The sequence below is a fragment of the Leuciscus leuciscus genome (genome assembly GCF_965113295.1).
Source record: "Leuciscus leuciscus genome assembly, chromosome: 8".
NCBI classification, from domain to species: Eukaryota; Metazoa; Chordata; class Actinopteri; order Cypriniformes; family Leuciscidae; genus Leuciscus; species Leuciscus leuciscus.
The window spans coordinates 36,868,690-36,888,754 of NC_138732.1; the positions used below are offsets into that span (position 1 = coordinate 36,868,690).

The 20,065-nt window shown below is 41.4% G+C and overlaps 1 protein-coding gene and 1 long non-coding RNA gene across 8 annotated transcripts in view; one reads left to right on the forward strand and one right to left on the reverse strand.

The window, feature by feature from the left end:
- arhgef9b (Cdc42 guanine nucleotide exchange factor (GEF) 9b) overlaps positions 1-20,065 on the forward strand; it is a 68,567-nt gene that overhangs the window by 18,755 nt on the left and 29,747 nt on the right. For 4 of the 7 annotated variants that reach the window (XM_082178273.1, XM_082178271.1, XM_082178274.1 and 1 more), the window contains exons 5-6: positions 18,969-19,148; positions 19,410-19,499. In XM_082178273.1, the coding sequence (XP_082034399.1) occupies positions 18,969-19,148; positions 19,410-19,499 (270 nt within the window). Of the gene's footprint in view, positions 1-13,422; positions 14,797-18,968; positions 19,149-19,409; positions 19,500-20,065 lie in introns of those variants that run through there. The other 3 variants (XM_082178277.1, XM_082178276.1, XM_082178272.1) reach the window with 3 other exon arrangements.
- Positions 131-8,099, reverse strand: LOC309505124. The gene is made up of 2 exons (XR_014208300.1): positions 2,141-8,099; positions 131-1,183 (listed from the first exon to the last, which is right to left on the reverse strand). It is a non-coding gene; the product is annotated as an uncharacterized lncRNA (long non-coding RNA).

Here is a 20,065-nt window from a genome sequence, read left to right on the forward strand (position 1 = left end):
CATTGTGGTGTCCATGAAGATGTGAAAAAATAGGCATAAATCTAGCTTACACATTTACCCAAATTATTATACGCCTGTTTAACCAAAGCTAATTTGGGTGGGTTTCTCCCCACAATGTCACTTCTCTGTCTTTTACGGCCCTGACGAGAACATTGGTCTCCTCGGCTCCTGGCGTGCGCCTGGCAAATCCACCGTTATAATAGCAAACCGCCATGGAACAAGCGCGCCTGCTTTTAAAGGGAATGTGAGATGACGTTCTGATTGGTTTATTTCACGTCACGCCCAAACCACACCTATGAGTGTGAGTCTGTATGAGACTAGCAGTAAGCTAGATCAACATTAGAATGACATACAGATCATATTCTAACATTTCATCATGTTGAGCTATATAACATTGATTAGTTTTATGTACATTTGCTCACCTGTCTAATAAAGTGCATGCAGGAGCGGAGTCTCTGTCAAGCGAAGCTCTCGGCATCTCGAAAACGCCACGCTGATATTGATCCTTGTTTTAGTTCTCCTTTTGTCCCAAAGTCTGCTTGAATGAAACAACAACAGCGTGAGCGTGCCGCTAGACGTAATGCAGTTGCTGACGTATGTGGCCATGGTTACTATGGCATAGTGATGGCCGGTTCGTGAACGAATCGTTCTTTTGAACCGGTTCTTTTTAGTGAACCGGTCAAACCAGTACACTAAATCGGACTGAATAGTTTGAAACCGTTCACGTCTTGCGTCAGCGCTGATCCATGACTACTCACTTTCGGACATGCCTGACAGTCCCTCTGACTCTAAATAAACCAATATCCCGAAGTATATTTTACTACAGTAAATCCAACAGTTCACTGAACTGAGACATGTTGTGTTGAGAGAAATGATGAGCACGAGCAGCTGATACTGAGCATGCGCGTACTACTGAACGTACAGGTACAGCGGTTCTCAATCACCAGTAAAGAACCAAGGACGGTTTCTTTCGGACACGTTTGACTTACTGAGAACCGATGAGCTGATGAGCTGACCATGCGTGCAATTTTTTCAGTGAGACGAAATGCATGTTTCTTAAGTATTTTGTTGAACTTCAAAAAGTGTAACAAAATAAAACATGTTGCAAACAACAATGTCTTTTCACTGTATTATTTTAAAGATTGGAAACACAATGAATGGATTGTAAAACAAAACAATATTACTATGTAGCAGAGCGGGCGTGGTTCAACTCAAATTGCTGTAATTTCCGACTACGCCACCTGGGGAATTTCACCCCAAGAATTTAATATAACCTCTAAGCTGAGGCACGCACAGGTCCCAATCACCGTTGAGTCAGAGACATTAGTAATCGTACAAAAGTATTTTATTTAAGCAACATTCATAGTTAAAAGAGGCATTGACCAGCAATCACACTCATCTCAGTTGTTTACTTCTATCGTTGGCAGCAGAGGAACCTGGGCTTACCCGCAGAGGCAGTCTCGAGATATCACCCTTATGAAAATTACTCTATACACAGTGCACACACACTAATACACACTCAATGACTCATGTCAGAGAAGACCACGACACACAGTGAGGACGTCACCACCTACAGTAAATGGTCACTCGTCTGCCCCCGGGTGCCCAGGCCCTGCCAACAAACAAAAGAAAAAGACATCAAACAGTGATATGCAAAAAGAACAAAATGATAATTCACTAATACAATAATCAAACCAAAATAAACATACTATCCCCGAACTATGCGGTAGATGGAATCAAATGTCTCCGACAAACTCGTTGACAGAAAGCGCAGATAGGTCTTACGCTACGTTAAACAGATTAGTCAGATTACCCGCTCAGCCAAAGCAAAACTTCATTTACAAGACACAGTCGCATACAAATGCCTCCCTTACCTGTCTCAAATGTCCATACTAAACTCTCCAGAAAGCACACAGACTGGCAAACAGCACTGACAGTGAATAAGCAGCTTCAGTGATCTTTTTACGAGCAACACCTGACACTGCACTCCAACAAAAAGCAGCAGGGCGCCTGGGTGACGTCACGGCCCCGGATAGTGACGCACACTAAGGAACCGGTAACCCATGCTCTTATACGCACCGGATGCCAGGCCATTGGCCAAACCATAACAAGTAGGAGGGGTCATAACCCTTCCTGCTACATATACTAAATCATTATTTTCAGGAACAGCTAATTTAATTTCTAAGTAAGTTGATAGGCTATTTGACGTAAACTCTTGCCAAAGTTTTAAGGGTGCAAAGTAAAGTTTATAATGTGTTAATCAAAAACATAACGTTTTAAACATACTGGAGACATGCATCGACTTTAGTTTTGTCAACTATAGGCTATATTCAGGTTTCAGCAGTTCTCAGCTCAGCACACGTACTGCTACAGTAGTTCTCTGATTACCAGTACAGAACCAAGAACTGTTTCTTTCGGACAAGTTCGATACAAAGAACCAATCAATTGGAGATACTGAGCATACGTGATAGCACCGTCTCTGAACCAAACTTTCTTTCGGCCAAGTGCATGCTGTGCTGATACATGAGCACAGGTGAACCGAGGACTTAAATATGGGGCCGAATTCGGCGAAATGTATGTTTATTTAATAACAAATAAAAAAAATGTATGACCAGTTTATTCACTTTAAATAGGCTATCGTTTAGACCATAGACTGTAAAAAAATATGGACAACGCCCTTTCACTCTCTTCCATTGGTGAGAAGTGAAGCTGCCAGTGTCCTGATATGGCGCTGACATCTTGGGGCTTGAGTCTGCGCAGTAGCGATTTCGGGACCAGACCTGCGCAGTAGTGAGCAGGAAGTAAAGCCACGAAATCAAGGCCCCGCCCTCACTCTCGGTGTGAAATAATTAATTATAGAAATTTAGATATTAAATTTAAAGCTCCAATCTCCTCAGTCCTCCGAAGATCCCGAAAAAAAAGTCTGTTGGTGCTTCAGTGACTACTTCGCTCAGAAAACCTGTCAATTACAGCTGTCAATCATGACGTCACACCACAGTTTTTATAGCATCAAAATACTAACTAAAAACAAACTTATTTTAAAAACTAACACTTGAATTTACATCAGCATGATAAAAACAACAGTAAATGACAGAAAAAGATATTTGAAGTGTAATTAAATTGTTTAGTTGGTCTCAAGTCCCGTTGAATAACACGGGGAGGCGGGGTTTATGACCTATACTAGGACCAGTCACCGGGGGGCGATCGAGACGTTTTGGCTTCACTTTTCAGGGCTTGTGCAGCACGCTTGGTTTAGGCCCTGTTTACACAAGAACGCTCGCGGGTGAAAATGTAAAAATATTTTATCAGATGTGCCTTTCGTTTAGACAGCGACGGCATTTTTGGGGCTTAAAAACGCAAAAAAGTTAAACCACCCTCCAAAGTGGAAATCTTAAAAACGCTCCACCGTCGCGTTCCCGTCTAAAGGGTAAAAACGCAAAAGTCTGCTAGACTGCTAGGTTGTACGCAGGCGCGCGGACTTGGTGTTGTGGTGTGGCAGTGCTTCACATTGCCACCTAGCCGCCTGGAGTGCATACTACATCGAATTTCACACACTTTTGCCACCATATGCACGCAGATTTCCCCCCCCATAACGCTCGTCTAAACGCAGAATAAAAAGTGATAACGCAACGCCACTTTTGCGTTTTCTCTTCAGATCGTTTCCGTGTAAACATAGCCTTAGACATGTAAAACATCCACGTTTGCACATTGCCTGTACAGGGTTCATTTGCAAAGCGTAAATGTAAGAAACTTATCCAAGATGATTATGACGATAATTACTATTATTTAACTGACGTTATGATTACAAATGCCTTTATCTGAATTAATTTTTATCCGCCGGGATGATAGAATTGACGTCATTACGTAAAGACGTAAAAGAACTGGTGAACACTTTTTTTTTTTACCGGGTCATTGAAATGAACTGTCCGAAAGAACCGGTTCACGGAAAAGAACCGGACTTCCCATCACTACTATGGCAGAACGAGCAGAAACCAGGGATAACACGGATATATTAAGTCATTGACAGGCGACAATGACCAGGGACGAGCCATTATTTAAAATTGGAATTTCTCTGAAATTAAAAATCTTTGGGAACTTTTGGGATATTGTAAGTACACAACTGCAGGAAATTTAGGAAAATATAGGAAATATAGGAAAGTTATTTTTGGATATTTTATTAAAAAAATCATACATATTGTACCTTTAAAAGCCACGCTGTGTATTGTAAATAATATAATGATATATACTTAAAAGAACTGTGGAAGTAGTAAAACAAGACAAACGAAAAAATACATATATCTTACGTTTAGAAACATTTTGAGACCCCCTCCCTTGCCTCATAGTGCTTTGGTCCAACCACTGCCTGCTTTCCCCCTTTACCTCACCTACACAAACAAGTTTTGGAAACACTTGGGAGGGAACAAAGTTCAAGCTGGTTTATTCCACACTAAGGTTGTTCCTCTGTATGTCATCTCTTCAGCCAAAAACCCCATCATTCTGGGACATCCATGGTTAGCAGCCCATGACCCTCAGATTTCCTGGAATCACAAAGAACTTGCACAATGGTCACCTTACTGTCAAACCCACTGTCAAACCCATCTAACATCCAGCTTCCCTGTTTAACCACCAGTATAGAAAGCGTTCATGGAAGTATTCAGCAAAACCAAGGCCACACAATTACCACCTCAACGTCCCTGGGACTGTGCCATTGACCTTTTACCCAATACTGCAACATCAGTACATTGTCTGACAGTACTGCACTTATCCATCCATCTACATCTCCAGCGGCGTCAGGTTTTTTCTTTGTAGGGAAAAAGGATGGTGGCCTTCGCCTATATATCGACTATCGAGGCCTTAATACTATCACAGGTACCAGCTTTAAGCCTGGTTCACACGGCAGGATAATTAGGCCGATTTTAGCCCCGATTCACCCCTTCCAACAATCTTAAGGATGCTCCGATTATCGTAAAATAATCTGATCAGATATTCCTGCCGTGTGTGGTGTGTTAAGGCTGCTCTCGTCTGCTTGGAAGGACGTCGGGACCGCTCCGATCTCAAATCGGGGATATTCAACATGTTGGATTTATTTGGCCCGATTTCTTCTCGTGTGTGGTGTCCCCCGAGCACGCAGCCTGTGGACTGTGGAGTGTAGCCAATCAGAAAGCGAGGTGACGAGGCGCGAGGAAACACCGGGAAATATAATCAAAACAGCCGGCGGCATGGCGCACAAGAAAGTCCGGTGGACGTCAGAGATCATCGCCTTTTATTTTGATAACGTTTTTTTTCGGTTAAAAACAAACTACAAACAATTGCCACTGCATCCTCTTCGTCCGCCATGATTGTTTACTCTGAAGTCACGTTTGATCTCGAGGTATTTTGCGCGATTTCCCATCTGATCTGGGAATGCTCGGGAGTCAAATCGGTTTGTGTGTGATGTGTTGATTTTGCCGTGTGGCTGCGCACCACACACTGTACGACCAAAACTGTTAGACCCGTGATTTTTTATCCCCGTGTGTGGGGTCTCTCAGGTTTGGAAAATCGGCCGACAATTTTAAAATCGTCCCGTGTGAACCAGGCTTAAGATTCAAGCAGTCACTGAGAGGCCCCGTCCTACCACAGTGAAGGAGTTACGAAGATTTCTAGGATTTGCAGACTTCTACAGAAGATTTATCCACAACTACAGTACTATCGCCACTCCACTCACATCACTCCTCATAGGAAAACCTAGAGGATTACAGTGGACCGAATCTGCTTGAGTTGCCTTTAGCTCTTTACAGATGAGTTTCACCACAGCCCCAATCCTCAAACACCCTGATCCCAATCTCTCCTTTATTGTAGAAGTAGACGCCTCAGACTGTGGTATCGGAGCAGTCCTCTCCCAATGACATGGCAGTCCAGGTAAAATGTACCCCTGTGCATTTTTCTCCAGGAAGCTATCCCCTGCAGGAAGAAACTATGACGTAGGCAATAAGGAGCTGCTTTCCATCAAGGATGCCCTGGAGGAGTGGAGGCACTGGCTGGAGGGATCTACTCACCCATTCCAAGTCATCACTGATCACAAGAATCTTGATTATATTAAGAATGCTAAACGTCTAAACCCACGACAAGCCAGATGGTCGCTATTTTCACACAATTTCAGTTTAGAGTTACTTACCACCCAGGAAGCAAAAATGACAAGGCGGACGCTCTCTCCAGAAGGTATGACCCTCTGGACAACCCCACTAATCAGGGGCCCATCTTACCCCCTTCAGTTATTATAGCACCTATACGTTGGGATATCATGAAGGAGGTACAACGAGAACAACAAACTGAACCACCTTCGCTGAATGCCCTCCTACCAAGCAGTATGTTCTTAGATCTCTCAGGCAACGAATCATTAAATGGGTCCACTCTTCTCTTAGCAGTGGGCACCCTGGTATTCAACCAGTCAGTCTTCAACCAGTCAGTGGGCACCCTGGAATTCAACCTGGTATTCAACCAGTCAGTATGTAACTCCTTCTGGTGGCTTCTGTGTGCACCGTCCAAGACCCCCTGAGAACTTCCAGCCGGCCTTCTAGAGCCATTACCCATTCCTCAGTAGCCTTGGTCTCACCTGGCAGTGGACATTGTTACAGATCTTCCCAACTGCTACACTACAATTCAGATTCTCAAAAATCATGTCATCTAATCCCTTTCAAAGGTCTACCCACAGCTATGGAAACCGATCATGCCTCATTTAATCATGTCTTCAAAGTTCATGGTATTCCAGAAGATATTGTCTTAGATCGGGGATCACAGTTTACCTATTGGGTTTGGTGAGCTTTCTACAAAAAAACTTGATATCAATGTCAGTCTAACCTCTGGTTATCACCCCCAAGCAAACGGATAGGTCGAAAGGTTGAACCAAGAACTGGGACGATACCTGAGGTCATATTGTAGCACTGAACAACAGAGATGGAGTGACTTCCTCCCATGGGCTGAGTATGCACAAGATTATTTCACCCACTCCTCCACAGGCCTAACCCCCTTCCAGTGCGTTCTAGGATACCAACCTCCCATGTTCCCTTCGTCTGGTGAACCATCATAAGTGCAGGTGGTCGATGACTGGATCATAAGGAGCGGGTGTGGGACAGTGCTTATGTCAGGCTTCAACGGGCTATCAGGACCCAGAGGATCCAAGTCAACCCCAGGAGAAATCACAACCCCAACTACCAACCCGGCCAGAGGGTATGGCTATCGACTTGGGATCTACGGTTGCGGCTACTCAGCAGTAAGCTCAGGCCAAGGTATGTAGGTCCATTCCATATTATCCGACAAATTAATCCAGTGACCTATAGGTTAGAGCTTCCTGCTAACTTTCGCATTTCCCCTTCCTTTCATGTATCTATGTTAAAACCGGCCCACTCTGCGTCTGGTCCCGTAACCACGGAGACTGAACCTCCACCACCATTGGAGATCAACGGAGCACCAGCCTATTTGGTGAGAGAGATCATGGACTCTAGGAGACGAGGGGGCCAGATGCAACACCTGGTGGACTGGGAAGGATATGGCCTGTCATGGTTGGCCACACAGGACATTTTAAACCCTTTATTGATCCAGGGATTCCACTAAGTACACCCAAACCAGACCAAGGGGACGGTTATGTAGAACACCAAGATGTGTTCCTAGGAAGAGGTATTCTGTAACAACTGTTAAAGGGATACTCCACTTTTTTCGGAAATATGCTCATTTTACAACTCCCCCAGAGTTAAACAGTTGAGTTTTACCGTTTTAGAATCCATTCAGCCGAACTCCGGTTCTGACGGTACCACTTTTAGTATAGCTTAGCATAGATCATTGATTCTGATGAGTCCAGTAGCATTTCTTTCAAAATGACCAAAGAGTTTCAATATTTTTCCTATTTAAAACTTGACTCTTCTGTAGTTAAACCGTGTACTAAGATCGACGGAAAATGAAAAGTTGCGATTTTCTAAGCCTATATGGCTAGGAACTACTCTCATTCCGGCGTAATAATCAAGGAACTGTGCGGCCGTACCATGAGTGCAGCAGGCGTAATGATATGACGCAGCGCCTGAAAATAGGTCTAATAGGTTAGACAAACTTAGTCCCGGTCACGTTGGAAGTTAGCCCATGTATGGGCGCTGCGTCATATATTACGCCTGTTGGACTCATGGTACGGCAGCAAAGTTTCTTGATTATTACGCAGGAATGAGAGTATAGTTCCTAGCCATATCAGCCTAGAAAATCGCAACTTTTCATTTTCCGTCGATCTTAGTACACGGTTTAACTACAGAAGAGTCAAGTTTTAAATAGGAAAAATATTGAAACTCTTTAGTCAATTTGAAAGAAATGCTACTGGACTCGTCAGAATCAATGATCTATGCTAAGCTATGCTAAAAGTGGTACCGTCAGATCCGGAGTTCGGCTGAATGGATTCTAAAACGGTATAACTCAACTGTTTAACTCTGGGGGAGTTGTAAAATGAGCATATTTCCGAAAAAAGTGGAGTATCCCTTTAAGGCCTCTCATTCATCCAGCTACCGGGAGTCATCTTCAGAATTCTAGCTCATACTCTTCTTCATGCATCACTTCTTGTCCGTCCTCAATATAAGCCAGGTGTTTGCATTGTTCATTGAGAAGTATTGCCAGTTTACTGCCATTACAGAGCATTTTCATTGTCTGACCATTGCCTCTTGTGTATGACTTCTCTACCTGTTTTTGGATCATGTTTATTGGATTACTGTTTTGCCGTGTTTCATTGTGTTTGACCTTGTGCCTTGATTTTGACCATGTTACCTGCCTTACGTTTTGGCTTTGTTCTCCTGTGTCTAACGTAATAAACCCCGCAAATGGATTCATCAACACCGCCTTGTGAGTCTGTTACATTTATATTACACCTAGAGTTTATTTCTTTCATAATTCAAATAAACAAATCAGGCACCTGAATGTGGATCAGCTACTGACTGACTGTACGAAAGTAGCCATGTGAAAACTACTTCAATTATTAAAATCTTCAAGCTTTTCAAACTAATTCGCCCACTGCCTCTGCTCAAAGCAGAGCCACAAATCTGGTTAAAACTTTGGGAGACCTGGGGGTTACAGTTGGAGCACTTCCACCACGCCAGTCCCCACGGACCACTCCTCTAGCATTGAGCTGCCGAATGATGGCACGGGTCCTTCTCGTGGGAGACCTTGCATGTCATTCGGTGCTTCAGGTGAAGATCAGATGTCGATATCTGCATCAGAGAGTGAACAATTGTCCTCTGGAGAGGATGATGAAGCTGAGTTTCCCCCCTCTGGGGTAGGATGTGGCCTCCATAGCGTCCCTCTCCATTGGACTAGGTACACTTCCCCTGCATTAACAAAACTGGTCGTGGCTGGAAAAAAAGAATTGAGAACCGAAGCACTTTTCCCGTGAAGTAAACATCCTAAGCAACCGCAGCTACAACTGTCTCCATGGTAAGCCCTTACATCCTGTTGGTATGGAGGACTATTATTCTTAGGACTTACGTGGGGAGCTGGGTAGGTTACGACTGTATGGGAGCAGTTGCCAAAAGGGCACAATAGAGCTTGCCAGCATCTGCGTCTCCACCACTCGAAACCTAGTTCAGTAGATGTGGCACTTTCCTTAGGGACCCCATTTGTCAGTCTTTGACAATGTTGAATGTGACTGACAGATAGGGCACGTCTTGGTTACTGATATAACCCATGTTCCCTGATGGAGGGAACGAAGACATTATGTCCCCTCCTGCAACAACCCTGAACCACCCTGCTGAATGGCCAGGATCCCTATCTCGGCTCCCCAGCATAAACCTGAGTGGATGCCACCATCTTATATACCCTTATGTATGGGGGAGTGGCTTGGCATGTATTTCAATAAGCACTACACGTTAATTTTGAAGGTGTACACAAACAGTGATTAATTGTGGTAAAACTCTGAGCAATTCAGTGACATCAAAGCCAGTTCACACTCTGCTCACGTGCTGCCCAAGCTTGCTGTACAAAACAGTTGTATGTAAATAAAGTACAAGACACATTATCACATTAAGGATAAGATTTACAGTTCAACTTCACATTGGTTTGAAGTTAAATCTAGTTCTTTGAGAAGATATTTTATGTCAGAATAATGTGACATTAATATTTTTATGTGGAATAATGTGTTTAACTGCTGAAATCATACATGATTACATACATGACCAACTTTGGCTGTATATTCACGAAATCCTTTGTGTCTGTTTGAATTTCTGATGTGACCTTTGTTGTGTAAATGTCAGGATGGGTGGAATCAAGCCATATGGGAATCTCTGTGTCAGCATTATGTAACTGTCTGTTCTGCATCAGAAGAGAAAATCTGTTTAAACACATTATGCTTCAGATATTTCATAAGAATAATCTGAAGACACAAATAATTATGTCTTCTGCTATATACTCTTAGAAAAATGGTACAAAAGCTGTCACTGGGATAGTAACCTTTAAACATTTTATAATATGTACCATTTAGGTACTAATATGTAAATTTTTGGTAGCAATATGTACCTTTAATATGCACTCTTTAGGTACAATGGTGTACCTGAGGGTACAGCCCCAGTGACAGCTTTTGTACCGTTTTATTTTTAATTTTTTATAGTGTACTGTGTGAAACAACACAATACACACATTCAGTTGGGTGACATTTATACACTGCAAAAAATGTTTGTTTTTTTACTTAGTATTTTTGTCTTGTTTCCAGTCCAAAAAAAATTTATACAAAAATAACAAATAATCTTAAATCAAGATGCCATAAGATATTATGTCTTGTTTTATGGGGAAATAAATCAAATTTAAGCGAGTTTTTGCTTAAAACAAGCAAACAAGCAAAATTATCTCTCCATGGGGTAAGAAAAATAATCTTATTTCTGTTTGAATTAAGATTATTTTTCTTACCCCATGGACAGGTAATTTTGCTTGTTTTAAGCAAAACATTTTTTATTTATTAATTCCCCCGGAAAACAAGACATAATATCTTATTTAATTTTACTTATCTAGTAAATGCATCTTGATTTAAGAATTTTTAGATATTTGGACTGGAAACCAGACAAAAATACTAAGTAAGAAAAGCATTTTTTTTTTTTTTTTGCAGTGTAGTTTGTGTAAAGAAGTAAGATCATCTATTAGCAGGTTTTAACTCAAGATAAACAGAAACTGATAGGGTTTATTTTATTTATTTATTTTAATTTTTTTTATGTGTATGGACTATTATTCCTTGTCCATGAATATCAATTATCTGTTAAAACGATCAGCTTTATTTTCATAGCTCTTTATACAATAGAAATAGTTTAAAATCAGCTTCACAGTACAGAATTCTGGTTCAAAGTTGATCAAATAAGAGATTCAAATTCTACTGTAAAGCCAAATTCCCAAAAACCTTGGGAGAAGCCAGGCTCAGTCAGGGGACCAGTTCTCCTCTGGCCTAGATGAACGAACATGGTGTGAAACTGATTGGGATACATCACACAGGCATTAGAGGGCAAGAGAAGGGTTGTGTTCTGTCCAGCAAAACATGAAGGTAGAGCTGCCATTGAGCCAATAGTACGCGACTAGCTTATAAGTGGCCTTAAGCACGAACATCCTTCTTGTTAAAACTGCATTTAAGTCCCAGCTGGTCCTGGCATGACGCATTCATAGTTGGCCATAGGGATTGGTGCAAGGTCATCGGTGAGGATCTGTCCCAAGAGCTTTTCTCTCACTAAGATCACTGCCTTGTTGTGTTTAAAATGACACGATTCTACTTCAAACTTTCAGGGAAAATGTTTTTCAAAAATTAAGAATGAAACAGTTGTCAGAAGCTTAATGATGGTGATGTTGAGGTCATGTGACCATGGTGTTCGTTTAGCTTTTTACTTCTGGCTATTCATGATGAACAAAAGTGTGACTGTTACACGGGCTGGAGTGGTGGCAAAAAAATGACTGACTTCCAGATTTATACTCCCCTCATTCACGAGTATGGTTAGGTTTAGGACTAGTTGTGAGGTTAAGGCTCAGACATACCAAGCCTGTGGTTGGTGAGCAGGTTGAATCGGCATCCGTCAGCGATGGGTTGGTTGTCAGGTTGAGACGCAGCCGCAGTATGCATGCAGTCAGCTTCGTCACCACTAATTATTTTACGTTGGCTCGGTGTGTCACGGCCTTTAGGATTAGGCAGTCAGGTAGCAGCCTTAAAGGCCCTGAAGCGAGTTCAGCAACAGACTTCCGACAGTCAAAGTGGCATTACGTGGCGAAAGTGCAGACTAGGAAGACCGGTTTAGGGTGCCATTTGGGACAGAGCCAAAGAGGGAAGACAAAATTCACCACAAAATCAGTAAGACGGTCTTAAGGTGAGGTTACATTCGCAAAATTTCACGTACAAAAAGGTCGATTTTCTATTGTTATTAGTGTAGCGTTTAAAGTCTGTGTAGAGAGAATGGTGTCGTCTTAGCGGCCCCTAATTTAATAACAAATGATCGTTGCGACGGAAGCAAATCAATCAAAAATAACTTTAGCTTGAAATGAACTCTATTAAAGAACCGCTATAAAGCCAAAACAATCTCTGTTACCTTAAATTATACGCTTGTCTCTGTAAAGCTGCTTTGAAACGATCTACATTGTTAAAAGCGCTATATAAATGAAGATGACTTGACTTGACTTGGAGCGATTTATGAAGCACTGCTCACACAAAAGTCACTTGTAATTGTCACGTGGATTTTCCAACGTACAGATGACAAAAACTTGGCATGTCTGCACATAGAAATCGAGTGGAATTGACTGTAGATTTACTGGTAATAAATAATTACTAGAAAGTTTCTCAATGTTACGAGATATTATGTTAAAGGTGCAGTCTGCAAGAATGACAGCTAGTGGTCGAAATAGGTACTGCAGTCCAAATTCAAAATATCGGAGAACATTGTTTCCCCCGCCCCCTCCTCCTCAGACTGGACGCTCAAGTGGGTTGCCAGTTTTAGCGCAATGGGGGTAATGCCGAACGCCCAACGTTCGAACCGGAAAACAGGTATAAGCATTTCCGGTTTGCACTACCGAACGCATCTGCAGCAGTAGGTGATCTCTGAGGTAATTTCTTTTTCGCTTTTTTAGAAAACAAATCTTATTTCTGTTTTAATTAAAATGTCACGAATGCTTAAGTATCAGAAAAAAAAAATTTATAAAAAAAATTAAATGCAGTCTTCATTTGATTGTTTTAATCGTCTGCAAGCAAATATTAAAGGTTAAACTACTATGATAGCATACAAGTCTAAACTAACTTTCTGATAGTTAGCTAACTCTACATCGGGTGCCATTAGCAAAAGCTACATACTAACTTACATACCTTCATAATCATGAATAAATGAGGAGGCGTAAAACTTAAATCCTTTATCTAACGGAGTACTCGGGGCTCTGGAAGTCCGTTTAGCAATACGATCATTCCTACGCTGTGTTTACCTCAGTAGCTGACGACCAGAAGTAGTTATATCTGTTTTGTAGAACCCGGAAGTATGTTGCGCATAACCCCTATTGACAATGAAAGGCGAGGAGACTTGCACACACACTGTAAGTTGATGAGGTGATTTATCCACATTTTAATATGCTCTCGTTCTCGAATCTGTGACCCAGTTTGTTTGCTGGCTGCAATACACTGAGTTTCAAAGTACACTTCAAATTTCAAAGTAAAATAACTGGAAGTAGAAGTGTTTTTCCGAGAAACGAGTATGTGAACTCAGCATGTTTCCTAAATATCTGCAAACATATTATGGTATTTTTATGCTTTAGTAGAGTGAAAAAGTTACATACAGCACCTTTAAGTTATTAAATTGTCAGACGATTCTCTTTTTAATATATAGGCTAGTGAAAAGAAAAGGCTTAGGATGGTTGTTGGTGAATGGTGAGTTCATTCATTTCACTTTTGATATTCGGTATCCACACTCTGTAAATCATTTGTGGGATCTTAGATCTATGTCTTGCACATTTGAACTGCTTAACTTGAACCTGTTCATACTTCATTAATAAGTCCGTAATATTATTAACTGCATGCACATTGACAAACGGTGTGTTAGGCCTTATATAATAGAGTCTGAATGTTTGTTAATGTTAATGACAGTGTTTCCATGGTGAGGGTGTATCATCACGCACGCGGGATCTGGTTGGTTGAACGCAGATGCGCGTCATCTGTGCTATAGAATAAGCACTGTGAATAGTGACTCCTCGCGCTGATTTCCGCTGCTGTTTTGACGACTAAAGATGCCGATAAAGATGATGGTGAGGATGAGGCATATATGTGCGTGTCTTGGCGTGTAAGGCACAGAGAGAAACAGATCTGTATCTCAAAACCTGGCGAGCTGCGTACTTGCCTAGCAACACAGCATTGCCGGACATTACAGGTGCGCGCAGATGCTCAGCCCAAATATGCTGTCTAGGTAGGCAGCTCACTAGGGTTTGAGACATAGCCGGAGTGTCGTGTTTTTTACCTCTTGCATGCATATCTATGAGGCTGGATGCATTTATAATTGTAGGCTACTGATCACAGGTTTGACATCAGCTTCGCGAATCTCGCAGCACTGCAGCATGACCTTGGACGTGCAAACGGTGGCGGTGTTCGCTGTTATCGCCTTTCTACTGCTGGTCAACGTGATTCTTATAATCTTCATGGGCTCCAACTGAAGGATCTTCAGCATGACTGACACACAGTCGTAAAGAGACACAAAGATCTGTGATTGTTTCTTGTCCTGGAAACATCTGAGGCTGCTTCACGAGTCCTCGTATCTGCGAATCCTCGTATCTGCGATTCTACTCTATACAGCGGTGGATATGGTAAAATATATTTTACAGTTACAATTTGAAGTGTGTGTTCTTCGCGTACCTACGTGTGTGTAATATGTGAATGATTTTGAACATAAGGGTTATTAATATTCATGGACAATGCTCTAAAACCACGCCAAGACACGTTATATTTGTGCTAGAATAATTGCTATCAGTTATTTCTGAAGATATTTATGAACCATTTCCATGAACCATGTCTATGAACTATGAACCATGAATTTGAGATAAAATACTGTGCAGTCTTGCTTCAGAGGAGGTCAGATAATATGCATTTAGCTTATTTAAGCCAGAGTCCTTCCAAAATATAATGAGGCAAAATTACAGTCAAAGGGTTATAGATAGGCTATGGCCAGATGTCATAGAGACATACATTCTGGGAATCTGTTATTATCATGTTTGATCAGAGCTGTGATCACATGCCAGTACACGTGGTGCCACATTTTGGCAAGTTGTGAATTGTCAGTTTCCACAGCATTACAGTGAAAAGCTTGACAGGGGCTAGGAGCTGTTTTCTAAACTGTTTTAGTTTTGTTTACTTAGTCTAGATAGATGGTTGACAGTCTTATGCTTCAAAAGACACATCATATGTTTAAAATGTTGCGTATGTGTCTGAATGCGTACACCTGTCTTTGGCAATTTTGTGCATCTTTGATTGGCCCTGACTCTCAGGACGCCAGTCTGTTACATAATATTTTTCACCGTTTAGTAACTGACTCTTCAGTGAGGATGTTGGAATTTGGGCTAATGGAATTTTCCGTAAAATTTCAAAGCAAATTCTAAGCAAATTTCTACCCATTAAAGACATGGTAAGTTCCTTATTTTCATTCTAATTTGATGTTAATGAAATGCTTTCCTTTGTAGAAGTTCTCTTTAGTCAGCTTTAGTAAGGTGAATTTTTTCTTCCTAAAAGATAAGAAAGTCTCCATGAATCTGACAGAATAGCACATTGATGTGAAATGATAGATAGAGGACATGTTTCCTCATTCCTTTTTTGAGTTTTGACATCTTTGTGTGTTCATATGCGCTTGGTGCTACGTCAGATAGCATTCATTACCGCATACCGTATGCAGAAACATGAAGGGAACAGAGGCCGATTATGTAACAATAATTCCATTACATTCACTGGAATCCTGTGACTCCATAATGAGAGGCGACTTTGAAGTTGTCTTAATATTATGATCTGTTGACATAGTTCTTCTGGATTTTTAATAATTTAGGCTACATTCACAGAACAGTCTAAAATCACTTGCTAAATGCCTGAGAGGATATTTATTGGCATTAATCATCCGGATAATTGCAGAGTATGTGTTTGATCTTCTTGTAGTTATGTACTTGTGGTTATGTACATCGGGTCTTTGGCATATGCTGTTTGCAGTCTTGGCCCAGAGAAGGCTTCGGGCATTTGTGGCTGGAGTCTAATGTGCTGTACCTGTGGCTGCTGTACGCAGCAAGGGAGATCAGAGACAACCATCGACAAATGCATTGACTGCACTCATGCTCGAGGTGACACTGTCAGAGGAGCCATATACTGTACAAACAGCCAATCAAGAATCCTCCTGCTGTGTGTTTTACTGTTTATATCACATGAGTTGCTCGGTTTAAGAAAGAAAGCTGAGCAATCAGTGTTTCACTAGTTCGCCTGCCCGTTCAGCCTTAAAGGTTAATAGTAAACTAACTTGGCTTGCTGTCCTTGGAGGAGGCTCGAACCCGAGGCTCGGCTTGAGCTCCGAGTTAACATAAGAGGATAGAGATAATTTACTGGAGGAGAAGGGTTGCCGGAAGAATTTGTCAATGAGATGACGTGGTGTCTGCTGCTCATATAGTATGCTCGTAATGATGATTGAATGTTTAGGCTCCTCCCGAACCTACGTTTTGAACTTCATTTAAGACTACCTGTGGTGAAAATCAAGTGTTTAATGTTGTTTATATGTGGTGTTTTTAATATGCTTTAAGACAAACCATGTGCAAATTCATGTTAAAGGAGAACTCCGGTCAATTTTAACATTGAGCTCATTTTTTTGTACATTTGGAGTGCTGTCAGTACAGAGAACAACGACAAAAATCGGTGTTACCTACACCGTGTTATCCTCTTTTTAAAATTTGCACCCTGTTGACTTCAATGGGGCACGTTTTAAATCTGCTTTTAGCCTCTTAACATCCTTGATGTGTCATTACAAGTGCCCAGCCATTGTGAGTGATTCCTTCAGAGTGAACGCGGTGAATCTGACTGCAGTAGATGTGAAAGATATTAATAAAAATGAAGTTAATTCAGCCAGCGCACATACCTGTATTTTCTTCCTGTTTTCGGTCGAAGTCCACAGTAGTCGATTGTCGAGTTCACGCGCGTGATCATAGATACTAAACCTTTGCGCGTGAATTCGACAATCAACTACTGTGGACTTCGACCGAAAACAGGAAGAAAATACAGGTATGTGCGCTGGCTGAATTAACTTCATTTTTATTAATATCTTTCACATCTACTGCAGTCAGATTCACCGCGTTCACTCTGAAGGAATCACTCACAATGGCTGGGCACTTGTAATGTCACATCAAGGATGTTAAGAGGCTAAAAGCAGATTTAAAACGTGCCCCATTGAAGTCAACAGGGTGCAAATTTTAAAAAGAGGATAACACGGTGTAGGTAACACCGATTTTTGTCGTTGTTCTCTGTACTGACAGCACTCCAAATTTACAAAAAAATGAGCTCAATGTTAAAATTGACCGGAGTTCTCCTTTAACACCATTCCTGAGTATTTTTTCCTTAAAACTCCAGTGAACCAAAGACACTCTCAAAAACGCGGTTTGAAATCGCTGGTGTTTCTTGCGTCACAAACTAACTGGCCGACGGGCTTTAGCATATCATTAACTATGACCGCTCTGAAACTGGGGAGTCTCAAGAGAAGCCAGGTTATCCCAGTATATTTTTCTGTTGATATGAAAAGTCAGGTAAATTGAACACCTTGGTAAACCTTGATTTAAGCACTACACTATATATACATTTTAAAAAAGACATGATGAGTTGGTGAGAATAGTAAGTGACTTGTCTCCATAGCAAAATCTCGGATGGCCACAAAATGATTAATTATTAATAATTATTAATCTTTTATGAATCGTTAAAATATTGGTGTCCATGATGCCGTGAGCACAGAGACTGTCTTTCATTGCTTAGCTGGGTCTTCAGGCTATACAGTCTGTTAGTTCACCTAACCTCTCGATCCGAGTCATTTGTTCTTTTGTCACGTCACATCCCCATAGGCTGAATGCAGTCTGTACCGGAAAACGAAATTAGTTCACCTCCAGAGTCTTCGGGTCTGAGTTGTACGTTCATCGTGAGTTTTGGAAAAGAACCATCATGACTGAAATTCACAAATGTATAAACTGTAAGCAATGTGTGACCAGAAACGCATCACGCAAAAAAAAAAAAAACAACAAAAAAAAATTACTACATGCTTGATTGTAAGGAAGGTTGGGAATTATTAACTAATTTCTGTATCCAATATAGCTGTCACGTGACAAAAGAACAAATGACTCATGCCCGAAGTGAACTAATAATTTCTGTTTCCTGTGCAGATCCTATGGGATTTTGTGCAATAGTCAATGCAAAATGAACAAATTGGCCTCTGAGACAACTCGTTGTTCCTGAGTCATATTAAAGATTTGTTCAAAATGATGATTTGTCCATGATCGACCCATCACTATTCTCACTTGAAACAGAGGACCCGGAAACAGCATTCCTTACGTCACAACTTAATAAGCAGATAGATGCCATAAAGGACAAGAAATTGTTGCACTGCATGTGTAGATTATAAATGAGCCTGTGAATCACTGCAAGAATGCGTGGTTTAGGCTTATTCTGCATATTATATACCCTAAGATAATATGGGACTAATATGAACCCCTGTGATAAGGCACAAAGCTGTAGCTTTGAGGAAACATTTTCACTTATCATAGTTTAATGAGCAGACACAATTGTGATGCGTTCAAAACATTGGGCTGTATTTGCAAGAGCTACTGAATACCCCAACACAGCAACACTGGCTCCACCGGTGGCATGAGTTTGAAATGGGACTGTTTTTCTGAGGCATGGAAGAGTGTGTTTCGAAACAGTCACGTGCGCAAAAGAATGAATGCTTCTCCATCATGGTCATTGTATTTGTCTACAGTTGATCAGCGGAGGTTCAGTGGTCAGCGCAGAGGCAGTATGGGATCACGTGACGATGGCCGAGAGGGAGTTGGCGTTTAAGGCGGGAGACGTCATCAAAGTCCTGGATGCCTCCAATAAAGACTGGTGGTGGGGTCAAATCGATGACGAGGAGGGCTGGTTCCCCGCCAGCTTTGTGAGGGTAGGTTTCAGCCACATTTTGTACTAACTCTCTCATCTCATCTTATAAGGTCATTGATCTTATTAGTTAATTGTGATGCGGCTCAAGGTCTCAAGTGAAGAAATGAGGTCTGGGGACACTGATCCTGATTAGATGCGTCTGTCTGGACTTTGAAATGAACGCAGTCAGTGTTGCCAAGCCACTTCCATCTCACTGTTCCATTTCTATTCTTCCACAACAAGAGTAAATTAAAACAGTGTATTTTTGTCATTCTTTCCAAAGGTTGATCCCCACCCTCCTCAACCTTACACAAAACCAGTTTTCTATATCAACCCTATAGCAACTCCAAGGTTCCATAACACAACAGCAAAGGTGCGTTCCCAGCTCCTCAAATCTCATCAAGTGCTGCTGATTTTGTCAACACAGCCGTCTCTCACAAAGCATTTTAAAGCATCCAATTGAAATCACGCTGTTAGTGTGTTTCATAGCTTTTCAAGTAGATTTAGAACATACGCATCCAACATGTTTCTTCATTACATGTGCTGCTTTGGATCAGTTTTGTAGTAGCCTCCAAATCACAGGCCTCATGTTGAAATAAATGTTAGCAGCTGCTTTTCATTTAGAACCATCTTCTCTTTTTTGCCAGGCAGCATCCTGACATAAAACATTTTATGTTTGCATCTTTTTAGATGCCAAGATTTGTAATGCAACAAGTGTGTACGATTTAAAATACTCTTAATAATTCCAAAAGGAAATTCACAGGCATTGGTACGTATTAAGCTGTTTTTTGACTGGGAACATGGTTTTAGACGCTCAAGCAAATCTTTCTGATGGGAACGGCTTTCTTAGTGATTAGTAGGCCATGCAAGGGTGACTTGTGAAATGGAGATGGTCAGTGGTCTTTTTTAAGAGGCTCTGAAACCCAGACTATGACAAGA